The 18,479-nt window shown below is 41.7% G+C and overlaps 1 protein-coding gene across 1 annotated transcript in view; it reads left to right on the top strand.

Moving 5' to 3' along the window:
• CRACDL (CRACD like) overlaps window positions 1–18,479 on the top strand; it is a 70,812-nt gene that overhangs the window by 34,344 nt on the left and 17,989 nt on the right. The window contains exons 3-7 of the mRNA XM_055802005.1: window positions 9,294–9,452; window positions 12,375–12,510; window positions 12,873–13,037; window positions 13,664–13,732; window positions 16,919–17,149. Of these exons, the coding sequence (XP_055657980.1) occupies window positions 9,294–9,452; window positions 12,375–12,510; window positions 12,873–13,037; window positions 13,664–13,732; window positions 16,919–17,149 (760 nt within the window). The remainder of the gene's footprint in view (window positions 1–9,293; window positions 9,453–12,374; window positions 12,511–12,872; window positions 13,038–13,663; window positions 13,733–16,918; window positions 17,150–18,479) is intronic.

Genomic DNA, 18,479 nt, shown 5'->3' with positions numbered 1-18,479 from the left:
ATGTGAATCCTGCTGAGTCTTTAGATCACAGGATAATTTAATTTAGTGGTGGACTTCAGTAAGTCCTTGGGGAAACTGGAAATGAGAAAGCTCAGCAGCCCCGCTCCACAGCCAAGACTCCAGATCCAAGCATAAGGGCACACTGAATACCACCGGTGCCGATGCAAAGATGCTGGATTTTGTCAGCTTTTTATTGCAGAGCTATCTATTAAATTTGTAGGCTGTCATAGATTTTAAGCAAAGCTTTGAGAAAGATAAAATTTAGCTCCAGAGCAAACAATCAAATCTCTGTTTACATCAGGGAGGCGACAAGCAGTTATAGTCATACCAGGGGTAAACTTTGGCCTGTGGTTTTTTTTGTTTCTCCTCTTAAGTATCATGTTTTAATTGAATCTTTCTTACGATATATGTATTAATACTGGAGGGTTTGTTACAGACACTGAGGGAAAAACTTGAAAGATTGAAAACCTGCCTAAAGATACTGTTGACATAGGCTATACTGAAGGAAAAAAGGAGAGGTATAGATAGAACAGTTCTCTGAGTTTATATATCTGGGAAAGAAAATAGGGTTATCTCATGGTGATGAACCGTGGGCGAAAACCAACGTTTTTCTAACGCTGTTCAGCAAAGGAAGTATTTAAAAGGAAAACCAACTTTCCCTCATGTCGATAATTAATGTCATCGTAAATTTTAAGGTAGACGTGAATGTGATTGCCTACAGCTAGGTTTGGTGAGATGCTAAGCTGGGCAGCTCCCTGCTGGCGGAGCAGTGCAGAGGGATCTCTGGCAGCTGTCAGATGCTCAGCAGGGGACAGTATCTCTTTGCACTGTTGGGATATTGCTCCAGTTGAAACCATCACTTGGCAAAACACTCAAACAAGTGGCTAAGTCTCAGCTAAAAAGCAGCCTGTTGACTTTTGAGCATATTTCTGAAAATAAGCGCACTGCCCACCAAGCGTTGCACAACTCTTGCAGCCCATTTTGCTACCTGCTGACCCCCGCCCCCTGCCCCCCTCAGATTAAGGAAGGGGGTACCCATTTGTCCCTCGACACAAACAAATCTCCCCTTGGTAATAGCAGCCATAAAATTCCTCCCGCACCCTTGGCACTGGGTGGGCAGCTGCGCCTCGCAGTCTTCCTCATAGTGTGTGTTTGTGCAAGGTAGTGAGTGTGGCGAGGGCTGCCACCTCCGCCTCCTGCACACCAGCCAGTGGGGGCCTGGGAGAGTCACATCAAACCCTGGGTTCAGGCTGGAAACGTGCCTTTGAACTGAAAAACTGTCCACTAGCAAGCTCGCAGCGGTGAACGGTCCTCACAGTTCCCCAATCCTTGTAATTGCATGCCAAGTTGAGATAGTTTTTATAACAGCCTTACAGTTCTCCCGCTGCAAAACAATACTGCCCATCTGACCCAAACTTCTAGGATTTACCATAATTTAAAATAACCATGTCCCTGCTGGGGACACCAGAGTCTCTGGACTCCTGTGCAGGAGGCAGAGGCCACTGGTGCTTGTGCCTGGTGTCTCCTCCACCCTGGGTGCCTCTGACCCACACCTCAGGTCACTTTCTGCTTCACTCCAAAGTCATCTTACCTGGATGGCCTTCCTCCCCGCACACCACCTGGATCTCTTTGGCAGCTCTTCCACAGTGAAGCAGCCAGCTCTTCCCCCAGTTGACACTGGGGAGCCATCCAGGGATGACTGGCAGCAGTGATGGCACCTGGTCTTACGGAAATTATGCATGCCAGCCACCGTAACAGGGCTGGACTCTCAGTTTCCACTGAGTCAATAAGCCGAAAGATCCCTCCATAAAAGCACTTTTTATGAATAGCACTACAGCTCGAGCTGAGTGCCTCTGAAGAGGGACCTCGAACAAAGACATCCCTAGGCAATTATAATTGCCACATATAATAAATATTAAGGCTATAAGATTAGAGCTAAATAGGCTGTGCACAGCAAATGTGTATATTTTGCTTGGAAGTTATTCCCAAATTATCAATACTTTGTATTGCTGCAAAGTGCTTATAACTTTTAGTGGCTGGCATAGCCTGCACACACAGCACCACTTTATGTGGCCAGAGGCACCTTTCCTAGTTATACTTCCCTGACTCCAGCCCTGTTGACAGTGTTCTCAATTATTAGTACGCTTTCTAGGGTAACGTGGACCACAGTTATCACAGGATAACCAGAACCAAAAGTACTGCAGGATTGCTGGGGTTCTGCATGGGTGGTGGTTATTTGTTTAACTGATAATCCTTAGAAATTCATTTAACATGTGAGTGATGAATCCAATTTCTCTTTCCTTGTAACTTTTACATAAATCGGAAGTTAGTAGCACAGTATATGGACTTTCCCACTTCTGGTCCAACTTTGTTTTGCGAGAGTGGACTTTTACCATTCCTGTATCCCCAGGCTGGATATCAGGTACTTGCATTACTGCTAGTACTGGTTGAAACCATTGGGCTTGTGTCCTGTTTCCTTGTAGGTGTTCTTGTATTCCCAGTACAAACTTGCTCACCTGTTCATCTCCGTCTAAGAGGCTGGTCCTAGTGGGGAATAAGGTCCTGGGTATAATTGTCTGCCAAACGCTATTGCTGTTGATGACAATCCTAGAAGTTGGCAAGGGGTATTTCAAATATCCCATAGTACTATTCCTAAAACTTCAGGCCATTTTAAACCTATCTGACTACAAGTTTGAGTAATTTCATTGTTTCTTTCAGTTTTCTTGGAGTCTTTGGTATGAGCTGGACAGTGTACTATAGCGATTTCCCTTGGAAGCTTAATAGCTTCCAACAGCGTTTGGGCTTCAGTTCCATTAGAAATATTCTTTTCTACCAAGGAGAGGAACTCTTATTCTTTCCATAGGATAGCTGTTGTAAGACACACTCCAAAAACATATTTAGCAGCAGTATAGTTACTTGCTGATTACATACCCACCAGGCTGCTCTTGCTAATTAAGTTAATTCAGCCTCTTGGGCACTCACCAAGGATTGTAGAGGTTCTGTTTAAAGTACCTCGAAGTCTCTCACCACTGCATAGCCCACGTGTCATTTTCCATTTGTGTAGTATGAGGATCCATTGGTGAAAAGGGTTAGATCCAAGTTCTCTAGAGGCTGATCTCCCAGATCTTCCTGTAGTTGTCTGGAGTAAAACACCACCTCAGCACAATCATGATGTGGCTCACCATCAGAGGGAACAGGCAGTGAGGTTGCTGAATTCAAAACATCACAACTTTTCAGAGTAATATTATCTGCCTTTAAAATCATTAATTCATTACGATGTGCTCTTTGTGGGGACAACGTTTGTGTAGCAGGTCCTTTAAGAATCAGTTCTCCTTCATGTGGGACACACACAGTTGTTGGGTGGCCCAGAACCAATGGTCTGCTCCTTTTCGTGATAGTTGCTGTTGCCGTTCTTGCTTTAACACAGGAATTATTCCTTGCTGCTACAGGATCCAGTTGAGTTGAGTAATAAGCCACACGGCAGCAGTGTGGACTTAGCTTTTGAGTAAGGACTCCACTGGCTACTCCTTTGTTCTCATGCACATAGAGTTCAAAGGACTTGCAGTAATCCAGCAATCCCAGTGCTGGAGCAGGAGCTATAAAGCTCCTTTTATAGCTTGGAAAATCTTTTCTTTCTCTGGACACCAACATGTAGGCTCTACTTCCTCTGCCTTAGTAGCTTTTTGTCAATAGTTTGCTTAAACTCCCCTAGCCCCATTATCCAGGGTCTGCAGTATCCTACTGCACCTAAAAAATCTCACAATTTTTGTTACCAGTTGAGGTATTTTTACCACAGCCTGGACCTGTTCTGGGTCTACTAATTTTTGTCCTTTTGTTAATATAAATCCTAAATATTTTATTTCCTAATGATGCAGCTGAAGTTTACAAAGAGATGCATGGTGACCTTTTTTCAGCTAAAGCAGTACATAGAAAAATAGTATCTTTAAAACAACCTTCATATGTCTTGCTGGCAAGTAACAAATCATTTATATATTGTACAAATCTAGAACCTCCAGGGAATACAGTATCTTTCATATTTTCTCTTGCCATTCTGTCATGCAATCCTTAAAATAGTTGCACGTGTCAGAGGTGGCTTGGCCCACAAACACACTTGCTGCCAATTCATTATTAAAATACTCGAGAGTCATTCCCCCATATGTCAACAAAGCCTACTGCAATCTTCCCCAGTAGTTGCTGGGGTGTTCCTCTGGCCTCTGTCTACATTCCTGTACTTTAATTCAATTTATTGTTATCTCCTCGCAAGCTCTAATCACATGTATGAGATCTCCAACCACTGTTCAGCAATTATCTCCGATTATTAGAATCCCAGCCAGGATCAATCTGAGGCCAGACAGTTTGACTTCCCCCTGCCTGTATGGTGAACTCCAGTTTCTTTTCAACTGTCTTACCCTGCTGACCTGGATGGAACAACTTCTTCAACAACAGGTCAACGTTGGCCCAGGGTGGATCGTATCCTGAACAAATAATATAAAATAATGATGCACATCGACCTGCATCTTCCCTTAACCTACGCATTTTATTTTCCCACATAAACAAATCCCGGGGGTTCCAGGAGTGATGCGTGTATACATATAACATTGGAGGTGGGGAAGAAACATTTCACACACATACACCCACACGCAGCCACCACGGGCTGCATGGTAAGAGGATTAGGGATGGCATTAGAAACCACAGTGTGAAGCCCAGCAGAAGCAATAGGGACAGCAGAGGCCATTGGAGGGGGGAATCAAGTCATACAGAGGGAGGAGTATAGGGTGGTGCAGAGACCAGCTCTGTAGGCACCTTGGTTAAATTACAATTGCTGCAGCTGAAGTTTTTCCTTGAGGTTTTCATACTCATTTTCAAGCATCCTATAGTGGTCATATAGCCAATGATCCCATACATACCAATAAACCATTTGCTGAGGTTTTTCATTTTTCAAAATTTTTCAGAGCATAGCCACCTTTTTAAATTTAAAGGATCCTTTCAGGGCCATGCACCCCTGCCTCTCTAAGTGCTGGCCAGTCTTCCTTACACAATGCTATTGCTCATTTTTCCAATAGTCATGCAGTGCCATCTATTTTCCTCCAATTTTCTAGTTCTTTGGCTTGCTGGGTACGTTCCCCAAATCTCTGTGCCAAATTTGAGCGCTTTACACTGATTGGACCATGCACACTTCTCCTAGCACACTTCTGAGATGGAAATCAAACTCATTTGGACCCGATATACTTATAGCATCCTTCTGAGGTGGGACTCCAACCCACTTGGACCCAGAATATCTGGAATTTAGTAGCAAAATTTTAACACTCACCAGTTGGTGCCTTCTGTCCCCAGAGTTCCCAGGTGATCTCACCCGATGCTGGCAGTTCGATGTTTGGAGCCAAGGGGGTCCGATGGCAGTTGTCTGGAGTCCCATCTGGGTCACCAAACTGTTCTGGAAGTTACGCATGCCAGCCACCATAACAGGGCTGGACTCGAGGTTTCTGCTGAATCGATAAGCTGGAAGAAAGATTCCTCTATAGAGGCACTTTTTATGAAGAGCGCTACAGCTCGAGCTGAGTGCCTCTGAAGAGGGACCTCGAACAAAGACATCCCTGGGCGATTATACTCTTACAATCTAGATTCCTCACCCCTCACATGGCAGTTCAGACCAGGAATAACGTTCAGGTCTGGGGTCTTCCCATTCTTCATTGGGCCCTTTCCATTGTCTCTAGGCAGGTCCTTTGTTTTCTTGTCTCTAAGGCTGCAGCTTCTTTACTACTGGCTTGAACTGACTCTGGAGCCTCCTTGTACTTGACTAAGTAAAAGTTCAGCATACCTAGGTGAAGGTTCACAGCTTGTGGCCTAAGGCTTCAGCAAATGCAGCTACTAACATTAAGCAAGTTATGCTAAACCAGTTCTATGTAAGTAGTATACCAAGTCGTACCACGCTGGCCAAGGACCTGGCTTGTTCTCACAAGCTGGAGCTCCAGCCCTGCGCCCTATGCTGCGCCCTTGCAAAAGACGTCTCCAAAAGCACAGCAGTGGTGGGCTGCCTTCCCTAGGGCTTGGGCACTTTTTGGAAAGACACACTGCTTCTTAAAATAACCTTAGAAAATAGCAAGAATGTTCCAGACCTGTAGAATGGCTGAGGTCAGAAGGGGAGCGAGAACCTTGCTACAAGATGCACAGCTGGCAAGGAGAGAACTCACCGGGGTTCATGCCCTTCTGTTTCCCCTAAGTGAGGAGATGTATGCTGCACCCCTGGTCACATAGTGCTGTCCCCAAATGTTTGACACACCCGGTGGAAACACTTTTTGTGACCTCAGATGTCACAAATCAGTCACACAATTTTTCTCTGACAGTATGGTGGTGCTAAATTTTTTTAATTGCTTTTATTCTCTAGAAAATAGGCTGCTAAGGTTTGGGATGGGACAACAGAACAGTTCTGGTTTGTCAGAAATACGATGTATCATCTGCTTGAATTTTGCCAGAGGGAATGTGTTTATACTTCCTTGCATGTTTCAAACTAACATTTCCATTACATGGGTATTTATCCCTCAGTGGCTTTGAACTTCAGAACTAGTGAAGTATGGCATATGAACATTTGGATGAAAAAAAAATACTCTCACCTGAGTGCAGCTGGATGCAGCAGAGCTATGCCAGTGAGACACAGCTGGGTATCTGAGTTATGGCATCCATAATTTATATAAAGACTGTAGGATCCTACCTCTGGATTGTGTAGCGTGTAGATGCTACAGGGCATGCATATAACAGCTGAGGCTTTAAAGGTATTGATCTGCACTCCTGCCGTTGCTATTGCAACACAACGGTCTGAATCTGAGACACGTCGAGCCTGTTTAATAATTGACTAGATACACCACAGCCCACAATACATATTTCTCTGTCACCTCCCAGCGGACATTTACTTTAAAAATATACGTATCATCCATGTCTGTTCTTTTCTAGGGCCTGTTCCTAAATAATTCTCCCTATATAAGCCAAATGCCCTTGACCAGAAGTTGCTCACCCTTGTGTTTATGTTTAACTTTGATTCGTTTTCCCAATGGATAGTGGCAGGGGGTCTTTTACAACCAGCCTGGGGGTCCAGCTGGTGGGGGAGTCCCAGAGATGCTGAGCAGCAGAGGTGCCTTTGCTGCGTCACAGCCCAGCTCAATTGCTGATGGTTCAGGAGATGTGTTGTGGTTTAGACTTCAGTAATAAAAGTTTCATTTCCATTTTGCTAACTCTTGGAAATTATGAGCCTTATTACTTTAGTCCGCTGGTACTTCAGGGGAGCACATTAGCCACAGTGTACTCAGCCTCCCGTCCAGGTTGTGATGTGAGCATCTGTCACCTTCACAGCCCAAACTGTTACTCTGCAGCATTTAACTCACTATCCAGTCAATGGCACCCATGAGTTTATTCAACCTTGACAGTGAAATGATGGTTCTCCAGATGAAGAAAAGAGAGCACAGACTAGTGCTCTGGAAATGCATTTTAAATTACAGATACTCTGTCCTCAGGCTTGGGATATATACAATTTTGGAAATGTTTTTTAATTTAGGAATCTTAATAAGCAAAGTGATATTTTGCTTCCAAAAAGCAAAGAAGAGAAGAAGAAAATAAATTGTTTTATTTTTACTTGTATTTTCCTGTTGTCTATATGAACAAAGGAATAAGAAGAGTTGCTACCTTTTCACAAGTTGCTTAAAAAAGAAGAAAAACTACGATCTGTAGAATACTTCAAATTGTACATAAATAAAAGGAAAACCAGATGCAGTTCTCTACTAATACTACTTGTACATGTTACCCAAGTGCTGTAATTGTCACAAAGACATTTTATCTGTGGTCCTGAGTAGGCACAGAGAGGGAGAGCCAAAGAAGCTCACCTCCTCCGATACGTGCTTTTAGAAGCACTTGAGAATCTTGTCAAACTCAGTTTTCAGTCAGGAGAGGCTAGCTGGTCAACTAAACCAGAACATACTATTGCCTTACGAAAGTGGGAATATTCTATGGGACTTATTATACCTTAGCCTAACAAGCTTCATCCTATGGGATTTTTTTTTATTTTATGTATATTTATGTATAGATACAATACATATATTTAGACATCTATTGTCTATGCATTTATATATAAAAGCATACACATAATATTTTATATTTTTATTTTTATATACATACAGGTAACTTGCCTGTATGTATGTATACACATATATAGCGAAGTACTGTTATTTTGTTGGTATGACTGACACTTTTAATACCTCCTTTAGTGATTCTCACGTGAGTTCCTCAAGGATAATGGACCCTAAGATGCGAGAGACTGAAGGAGATGGAGAGGACAATTCAGGTAGAATTGCTCCCTTTCTCAGTGAATGAAAAGTGCTGTGACTTCTTGAGCTTCAATGTCTTTGCTGTATCACAGAATTGAATGTTTGTTTAGAGAATGCATTCTCCCCTTCTCTCTTCCTCTCTCCAAGAGCTGTTATATTTAGACATTTTCAGAGGCTTGAAATAAGATTTTTTGTGGCGTCTTGTGACCAACTTAACTTTTCTACCCAACAAAATCCAACAATAAGTGAAATCCTGACAGGGATGCCTCGCAGTGCTGTCATGCCAACCTGTATGGGGCAGGTACAAGTTGTTGGGGTGCCTTGTGCAAAATGCTGATTCATTTTAAGAAATTTCCTTCACAGAGCTTGCAGCTGATCCCAATTCAGGTTTTTCCTCACTGAGCAGACTAGCATTGCTTTTCAAGATTATTGCTTGATTTCTGGTTTAATACTTTGTGATCCATCACATCTTGTAATTAGCATTCAGAATATTCTGGGATGTATTATAAAATTCACATTTTAAAGCATTAGTCTCCCAACACTGTGTATTCCACCTATGTAAGCCTTTTCTACATTTAAATTGGTTTTGGAAACACAATCCTTATCATCACTGTTTAGCTTGCTGAACAAAGGCAGTGGGTTTCCAAGCTGTAATTTCTTCTCTGTATCCCAGGCTGTTAATACCAAAGTTTTTCTTCACAGTCTAATTATCTCAAGAGGCAAGTAGAAACTCTATTAGGAAAGATTTTACACTATAGGTTATTTCTTATGTATCATAAACATTACAGTCCATTCTCCAAGGTAATAGTAATTTCATGCTACCAATATAGTCTTGAAAGACATTAATGCAAGAGGAGACAGTGTGGCATTTTCCAGGAAAAAAATCCACTTACGCAGAAATTATAGAAGAACTATTATTGTTCAACAATTCACACATGCTGCTGGTTGCATCTTTTTTATGTTTCTTCACTTAGGAAAGAAAAAATCAAAGTTCAAATCTTTCAAAAAGTTTTTTGGTAAAAAGAAAAGGAAAGAGACATCATCTTCTGGGAGCAGCAGTCTGAAGTTATTCCAGTCAACAAGTGATGTTGCAGCCTCTCACAACATGCATGTTAATTATGATTCTGAAGATGAACTTGAGTAAGTCTTTGGACCCTGGCTGGTAAACAAATACAGAACTGCTACAATGTTTGTAGATTAAGGATACCCCAAAATTGCCTCCTCCTTTTGTTCACAATGCTGCATTCTCAAACAGTTGCCTTTTTCAGAAAAGTACAGATTAAAATGGCAGATGCAAGGGAATTGGATGGAGTGCAGCAAGAAATAATAACTAAAAAAGCTTTCAGTTAATCATAAATAAGCCTTGGGTTATTGTTTCAAAATAATGTAATTTCCATCTTCAAGAATGAATTAGGTACTTATCTTATATCTTACCAGGATTGTCTTATGCCCCTAAGATGTAATTCCTAAGGACTGTTAAAGAAATTTAGATGCCCTACCATTTACACAAGGTTTTGAAAGCAAGGAAGGGATAAGGGGTTGACTGCAATTGAAATCAGTAGGAACCAGAGGCTGTGAAGCCTTTATTTCCTCTGTATGCATGGGGTTCATCTGACCAGAGGACAAATGTCTGCATCTGAGTTAGTCACTGGCTGCCTTTTATAATCACCAAAGAGAAGCTGACTTTACTAAGAAAGCTTATATCATTCTTGTGTAGATGTCTGAAGTTGTTCAGCTGAACCAGGCTCTAGAAGTGCTTATTTCTCTGTGCAGAATGTAAACAGGAGCCAGGGGTGACCAGCTCTGATGCAGATACCTGTGGTTTAATGTCTGAAGCTAGACCAGGTGCATCCCAGCCTGTGTTATTTGTCTGCCTCCGAAAATCCTGTCTTCGTTCAGGCATTGCTAAAAATGTTACCCACTACTGAAAGGTAACCATGAGAAACCCAGACTAAAGTTCAGATGTGTTCCTGGATGGAGAGGTGGGCTGAAGAGCCCCTTGGCTGCCTAAAAAGCAAGTCCTTGCATGGTCGAATGTTGTGTCTATCAGAACAAGCCTCCTGGTCCTCAAGCAAGAGATGCTGCTGAGCCGAGGGAGGGGAAAGGCAAACCGTCCCGGCCAGCTAAAACGACGTTATACAACGCGGCCACCAGGCAGCGCCAAATCACCAAAAGAAATGATTAACAATTTTTTTGTGTGTGTCTTTTCTGCCATTGGCAACATTAATACTAGTCCAGCTTGAAGCCCCAGGAGTTCCTGGCTGCCAGCATCAGGTCTAACAGTGGGCTGTAGTGGTGGTGTTGTTCGACAACGTATTTCGAAGGCATGGATGGTCAGATTTTCTTTCCCTTGTGTACAACTCAACAAGGCCATATCCAAGTGGGTACGATCTTTGGCTGTTTTGGCCATGTTCCTCTGCCATGACTTGCAGGGTCGTTACATTTTTGTTTCTTAATATTTGTTCAGACAGACAGAGACCAGGATATTCCTTGAATAGAAGGAAAATTAATTTGAGCACTCATAATCTGAGCAGAGATCTAGGGTACCTCCGCTACGCATTCGGGAGGTATGTGTCTGCTAGAAAGAGAAAGCAAGGGTAGCACGCTGGGATAAATGTGCACATGTGACAACACCGCTTATCTGGCCACCGCTGCAGTCTTTGTAAAATGTTGGTGTGTGGAGCAGCCATCGTAGCCCTGACTGGCAGTTACTTTGCAAATTGGTATAGATCTGTCTGACCTTGGATGCATTGCAGAGATCACATTTTCACTTAGATAAATTGTTCTTCTAATGTCTCTAATGCATTAAGCAGAAGCAGCAGGCTTTCCTTCCTTCTGCAGCAGAAATACGGATCAACTTTTTCCTGTTATTGTTTTATCAAATATATTTATAGCAGCCATTACAAGGAAAATGTTACTTTCTGCAATGTTTGTTTACGTTCCTGAATGTGCCTGTGACAGTATCTAAGATCCAAAAATACACAGTTCTCCTTTTTTTTTTTTTTTTTTTTCTGTAGAATGTCTGCTAACTTGATAGTTACATGAGCCCAAGCAATTCTGTGCTCTGTACTCTGGTTTGACATTTCATAGCTGTCTTACTTAAAAAATTTAAAAGAAGGGAAACCTAGAAGAAATGCCATGTACACACGTTTCTGGTCCCTACTTAGTTAGGCTGTGAGCTGAGCTGAGGAATATGCTGAGGAAAATGAGCACAAGAGACCCCCTAGCCCCTAGCTGTCTGTCCATGGGTCTCCTGTACCATCCCCATGAGGAAACAAGGTGTTCATGCCCCATGTGTAACATTTGCAAAGAAAGTTACATACTGCATGCATCAAAAGTAGGAGACAGACTATGAGAGAAGCTACCCATAAAGCATCACCTGCTTCCTTTCACTAGTCCACAAAGAGTCTCCATGAAAAATGTGTCCCCCAGGCCCATAAGAGAAACTCCCAAGCATCTTGATATACAGCACAGGACTTTGTAAGGATTTATGCAAATTATTCTGAGAGAACTGTATTGCCTGAAATGTTATTGTTGATGACCTGTACGGCAGAAATACATTAAATGCTGTACCCTGCCTAAATAGTAAAAAGTACTTAGTCTTTCTATGGTAATGGTCAGTCATTTGCAAGACGCATTGTTACATTAGCAAGAAGTTAGTGTCCATCTCAGGTACAGGCTCATTTATGTGAACTGCCTTCATTTTGCACGTGGGCTTGCCTGCGACAATGTCATGCCACCCAGCTGCTGGCTTCCAGCCAAGGGGCAGTAGCTTTTCCGTAAGATATAATTCAGTTGCTGGGGTTAAAGTGTCTTTAACTTTGATTCAGTTTGTTAACATGACAGATAACAGCATCTGCAAATTTTTGTTTGGTTTTAGAAGGTGTTACCTAGATTAGCCTGAATGACTGTATTGTATTCATGGAGAAGTCTGGAATCTTGTGTGTAATACATGTTGGCAAAGCTATGTCCCACTCCACGTTCAACACACCACCTGAGTTAAGAGTAAGAGAACTGGGAAAAAAATCTGTATATTTTCACTCATTCATTATATTATTCTAGGATACATAAAGGCATTATGGGAAGCAGAGCTTTGTCACATGATAGCATTTTCATCCCTGAGACTGGGCAAGAGCCTGCAAGGCCAGTAAGAGTGTTTTCTCAAGAAAATGTTTCTGATCGGATTAGAGCTTTACAGGTAATTTACACAACATAATTTTTTCAAATGCAAGAGGTGGAATGTCTTTCCAGGCTTGATTTTTTGGGATAATACTTGCAGTTGAACATTTGGTTAGTAAGTAGTATCTGTCTGCAGCTTACATTAAATGTTGCATTTGTTAATTAGACAGCAGTGTCATATCTTGGTTCTACTTAAATGATAGTTGAAAAATGGGTTGGTTGTTTGGCTCCCTAAGAGAACATCTAAAGTGAGATGTCCTATGCTCTGGATCATTCAATTGTGAATTTAAAATAAAGGTAACTCATTGACCTGAGCTAAAAGATGTACTGGGGAAACCTCCATCGCTATCACATGCTAATGTATTTTATGCCACACTGAAGTTGAAACTCCAGCCTACCATGAAATTGGGACCTCCACCTCCATTTGGACTTCATGCAAAGCGAACAGAGGATGCTGGGACTAGTTCTGAAGATGATGGATTACCCAGGAGCCCTCCAGAAATGTCTTTGCTCAATGAAAACTTAAATTCAGGCACAACAACAAGAGTGAGTTGTTCTAGTGTTGACAAAAATCAGTGTTTAATGATTTATTTTACCTATGTGTGGAAGGTAGAATAAATTATTTGGTTTGCTATATGTATCACTGCTTTATCTCTGAATGATTCAGAAATACTTTACTCAAAATGGGAAAATGCTATCTCTCTGTGTAAACAGCTACTTAGATTCCCTGTTCCTGTTAAAATATAACATACCAGAAAATGCAGAACTAGGAAGAAGAGGATGTGCTTGTGTGCATGCATGGGAATGTTGGGGTTTTTTTAGGGACTACAGAGAGCTGCCAGGCATTAAAAAAAGGCTGAAAAATCTGTATTCCCCCTTGAATGTGCTGATAAGAGCTTTAATGTTTTTCTAGGATGTCACTGGAAAGAGAAACATAGAAGAATTTGAAACTGTTTTTTCTTTTTAAATGATAGTTTTGTTACATGTTATTTCATTCTTTATCTGCATGTCTTACACTTTATGTTTGCAGTGTCCTTGCTAATCTTTAAGACTATAGAGAAAAACAACTTGCATTGTCAGTATCTGTGTGCACTTTGTGTAGATTGTTTCTGTGAGTATATCCACCTTGTTTGTCATCTTTTACTGAATCTCTTCCTCATTCCATTCCACAGTTCTCTGACTCTCACAAGCACCTTAGCTCTTTGAGTTTAGCTGGAACAGGCAGTGAAGAAGAAGAACAGGTAACTTCTGCCAAATGTCTTAAGGGCCAAGCAATTATGTATAGTAGTTTTTTAAAGAAATGTAAGACATAAATATTATTTTGTTGCCCGTCTGCTGCAAAAAACAACCTTGTATGTATGTAATTGCATGCCTGTCTGTTTGCTGTGCTTTTTTAATGCCTGTCCATCAAACATAAAGTTATCATTATTTATCAACATAATTCTGATGCCAAGTAATCTCCTGGTGATAATAATTAAGCCCTCTAGAATACCTCATATCCTTTAGCAAACTTTATAGATGTGATTTAATCTCTAAGCACAACCAACCAGATTTTGACACTGAAACAGTATCCCCGTTTTTTTAAAGATGGGAAATTGCAGTAAAGGCTGCTTGGGTTACATGCATAGGGTAAGGGAGGAAGCTTGCTGAGGAGCTGCGAACAAAATATAGATCCTCTGAAATCTGCCCAGACCCTTGCTTTAAGTACAAAGTTACCTCGCACTGATACAGAAAGTGTTTGCCTGAGGATAGTGGCTGGCATTGCTGCTTGGGAGTCTGAGGTTCAGCCTTCAGTCGGGTTCTGTCTGTGAATTTTGCTGAAGTGATGTTTTCAGGACTTGAGTACAGGCAAATAGATGGCTTGCTTCAATCAGCAGCCAGCAGTTCTGGCTGATTAAAGGGCGGTTTTGAAGGGCTCTGAAGAGGTCCTTTTAGTTGTCCGCAGCTGGAGTCATGGTGGGAACAACACAGGGGGTAAAGGGAAAAGCGTTTTCTAGAAATAGGAGGAGGGGTGGAGGGGAATTGCAGAAAGGAAATAGAGAAGCTAGTCCTGAGCTGACTCTTCCGTGGTAATTATGCAAAATGTATTTCAAGACCAGCTGCAGCAGGGCTCAGCAAAGATTTCTGGCCACACTTGCAAGATTCCACATGAAGCTGTTTGAAAAACTGCTTCTGTGCAGTGAAACTTTTAGTATTTTTCAAGAAAAACAACACAACACACGAAGAAGGTATTTCTTGAAAACAGACTCGCTGTAAATTTGTTCAGTCCGGATGCATATTTGCTAAAGGAGGATTTATGTCTCCCTGTTGTTCCATTAACATCACTCTCTGACTCACTTGCTGACTCCTGAGACGTGGTGGTGACTGTGCAGTTGCTCAGCTTTTTCCACGTGCCCCATCATTTAGCTCAGAGCTCTCTTCATCCCAGTCCAGCTTCATGGTGCAGCCAGGAAGTATCCCCATCAGAAAGCTTTCCTCCCAGACTGCGGCGTCTACTGCCTGGCATTTTGGAGAGATTAGCCCTGCTTCTAGAAGTCACAGGAGACCAGCTCACAGGGCTGAGGAGTTTTGCACAATGCAACCCTGATGTTTTGGGCAGCAGTGACACCTTGCTGTGTCTTGGAAGCTTTCCTGGATCGAAGAAGGGAGAAGAGGATTGTGACTATCCTACCTGGGCTTTGGGGATGGGGCTCCCCTCATGGCACCACTCCTTGTGCCGCCCAGCACAACCAGCTGAAGGAGAACTGAGCCATGTGTACATGAGATTTGGAGAAGGGGATCTGCCAGCCATCCCCTCCTCCAGCAGGCTTTGCCAGAGCCAGACTTCGCGGGGCAGGCAAATTCTGCAGTGGCTCAGAGCTGGCATTCACTCAGGCTGCTGAAATTTAAGTAACAAACCAGATTCTTGATTTCCCAGTGTAATGGCCGACACTGAGCATTGCCAATGGGAAGACACGCGAAGTTCTCGAGGAAAAGCAGAAGCCAGAAGAAAGGCAGGCAAATAATGACGTGCCTTGAAAGAGAACATGTGCCGCGTCTTTATCGTGGAGCTGAAATGTCAAATTATTCACTGTAGGTGCTAATGTATAATGCAGCCACGTATCGTTTGTTGAACATTAGTCATGTTTAAGTACTAGACCGCAGGTATTGTAGAGTGAAAATTAATGACAGCATCCATTATTCAGCATGGCTAAGCTACTTTTTTTTTTCTTAAATAGAAAGCATGATTGGAAACTGTGGATCCAGCCTCCACTAAAATCAATGGGAGTTTTCCCCTGGCCATTGGGGAAGCTGTAGCAGGCCCTCACTACGCTACGGAGTATCTTTTGGCTGCAGTGAATAATGCAGAATTCTACTTGCAGAAAATGCTGATGCTTTTTGCCTCCCTAAATAAAACGGAACACTACCCCACTCTCCCATCCAATCCCCTCAGTAACATACCATTTCCAGAGAAAGAAGCAGAAAGAAGGCGGCAGCATGACAAAGGAGGAAAGGTCCTCTAATGAAATTAACTGGAATTTCAAGCCTACAAAGGGAGTGCTGTCACAAGTTGTCGGGGTGATGTTAATGCCATGACAGATAATTTGGAAATATTACTTTGTCTGTTTACAAAAACTGAATCTGAGAGACATGAAGAACCCTTTTTAGAGTATTTTTTCATAATTTTTTCAGTCTTGTTTTCGCATCAGGCCTGGGACTAGGGTAGTTTCTGGTGAAGTGCACAGGCAGGCTGGATTTCAGCTTCAAGAAAGTATTGCACCCCTTGCAGCATTCAGAAGTTGTTTCTGGATGGGTTATTGGCCTCTAGTAGGAATTGTCCATAATTTCCTTCCCCAGGGTAGTCTACAAATGAAATTTTATGTTTCAGGTAAACTCCCTGGTTATTTTGCAGATACAAATGCATGAAGAAAAAACACAAACTGACTTAACTGTCATGCCACTGATGTTTGATTCTCTTGTCTTTAGGAGGGTATTGTAGAGTTGGAAGGGACCTGATGACATGTAGGAAGCTAGAGGTGCTGCCATCCAGCCTAACTGCGGGGGGGAGCCTAGACACAGATGCTGGAGGACAGACCCAGAAAAGATATTGGCCCTTTGGGTTCTGTAACCGAGTACTCTTTGTAAATCTTTCTTCTAAAACATGCTGGCCATGTATTTGTGTGCTTTAGATCTTCTAGTTAAATGTGACTTAGTCCTTCCCATTGGGCAGTGTACCACGATATTCAAGCAGCTGAAAATGCAGAACTGCGAACACCACTAGTCCACATGCAGCATTAGGAAATGCAATGCATTTTAAAGAGATGCAGAAAAGGAAAAGAGGCAACCTTAAAGTGCCAATAAACACGGGCTTTTATTTGTAGAATTGTTATTTTTGTGTCTTTATTTCTTTGTTTGATTCTTTGTTTGGGAATTATTTTTTTTTCCAGGTTACATTGGGTTCTTCTTCTAGATCTCACTTTACAGACGGTCAGCTGTTCCCTAGGCATGGAAGTGCCAGAACTGGAGCTCCCCAGATATCTGACAGTGCCATCTCACCTGGAGTTGATTTTGACACTCCACCTGAGCTTTCCTCTTGCCTGGATAATTCTGCTGCTAAACATAAGCTTTTAATAAAACCCCGGAACCAGAGATCCAGTAAAATAAGAAGATTTTCTCAGGTACTTGTGAAAATAAACAGTGTTACCTTTGACACAAAACTAGGAATTTCTTACTGGACTTTGTATTTCAAACTCAGATATGATAAGGAAAGCCAGATTGTGACATGGATATTTCATTGGGTTTTAATAGCTGTTATTTGATGAGGCTATGTATCTGGAGTAGACATGTGGAACAGATTAAATATTATGAGTTTACTTGTGAATTCTTGATGCAGCAGTTTATGTAACAATTTCTTCTTAAATTTACCACGCAATACAATTTAGTGTCTTGTTTGTGATGCAGAAGTTGGGGCTGACTGCTTCATTACTTACTTAAAAAATCTTTTAAGAAAGTGTGATGATCAACTTGTGTACTTTTCCTAGTCTGTAGGATCCTGTAAAATCTTGAGTCTTTGAGAGGCAATTCATGGAGCTGTTTTAACTTTCCAAATATAATTGGACTTATATTTTCAAAAAGTACAGAAAGAATAAGTTGTGACCTATTAATTGGAGCCAGATTCTGTACATTAGGACTGTTCTGAATTCAGACCCCTCCCTGCCCCAAAACTTGTAAACCCTTTATGTACACTACTGAGACTTACAATAAGTCTCCACAGAAAACAAAAAAAAGGTGCACACGATTAAAAAAAACTATTAAAAATTGTATACTATTCAAAAAGCCATTGCTTTTTAAACCATCCTTTTAAAACACCATTTATCTGATTCTTTGTAATATCTTATGGAGGGCGTGGCTTATCTTTTCCTCTTTCCCTCCTGTTTTTAGAACTAAAGTTTCCAGCTCTCACTACTGTATTTGCACTTTATCGTTTGTGGTTTCTTTCAATGTTTTAGATACATTAAAGCCATTAAATTGGCTTGCTTATCACCAGGAATATTATTCCTTCTGTGTCTAAATATTACTTAGCTGATATTCTGTATTGTAAAAAATTGGTGAGTGATCTTTGAGCTCGTTAGAGCACCACTGTGAGCAACACAATGGTGAGGCCACTTATTTAGAAAAGCATACAAAGAAATAACTACTGATCAAACCTTCTCTTCCATTGTAACATTGTTACTGAAATACAATTGCTTTGTCCAGTCTGCCTGTAAACTGCCAGGTGACCGGGCACTCCTGTTTTTCCATGCAGAGTGTTCACATCTTTTGATAATGCAATTTTTAATATTTTCCTCCCCAACTCTGCCTGTGCACCTTGCTTCTGGCTAAATGTTTCTTCTGCTTTTATGTTCCTGTGTATGTGGATTGTGAACGCAGGTGGCATTGCATCTCTGTCTTTGCAATTGCACTTGCAAAACGAGAAGTTGGAAGAACCTTAAAAGTGTCTTCAGAGTG

Source organism: Falco peregrinus, chromosome 4, assembly GCF_023634155.1.
Source record: "Falco peregrinus isolate bFalPer1 chromosome 4, bFalPer1.pri, whole genome shotgun sequence".
Lineage (NCBI taxonomy): Eukaryota > Metazoa > Chordata > Aves > Falconiformes > Falconidae > Falco > Falco peregrinus.
This window is presented reverse-complemented; position numbering and strand designations above follow the sequence as displayed.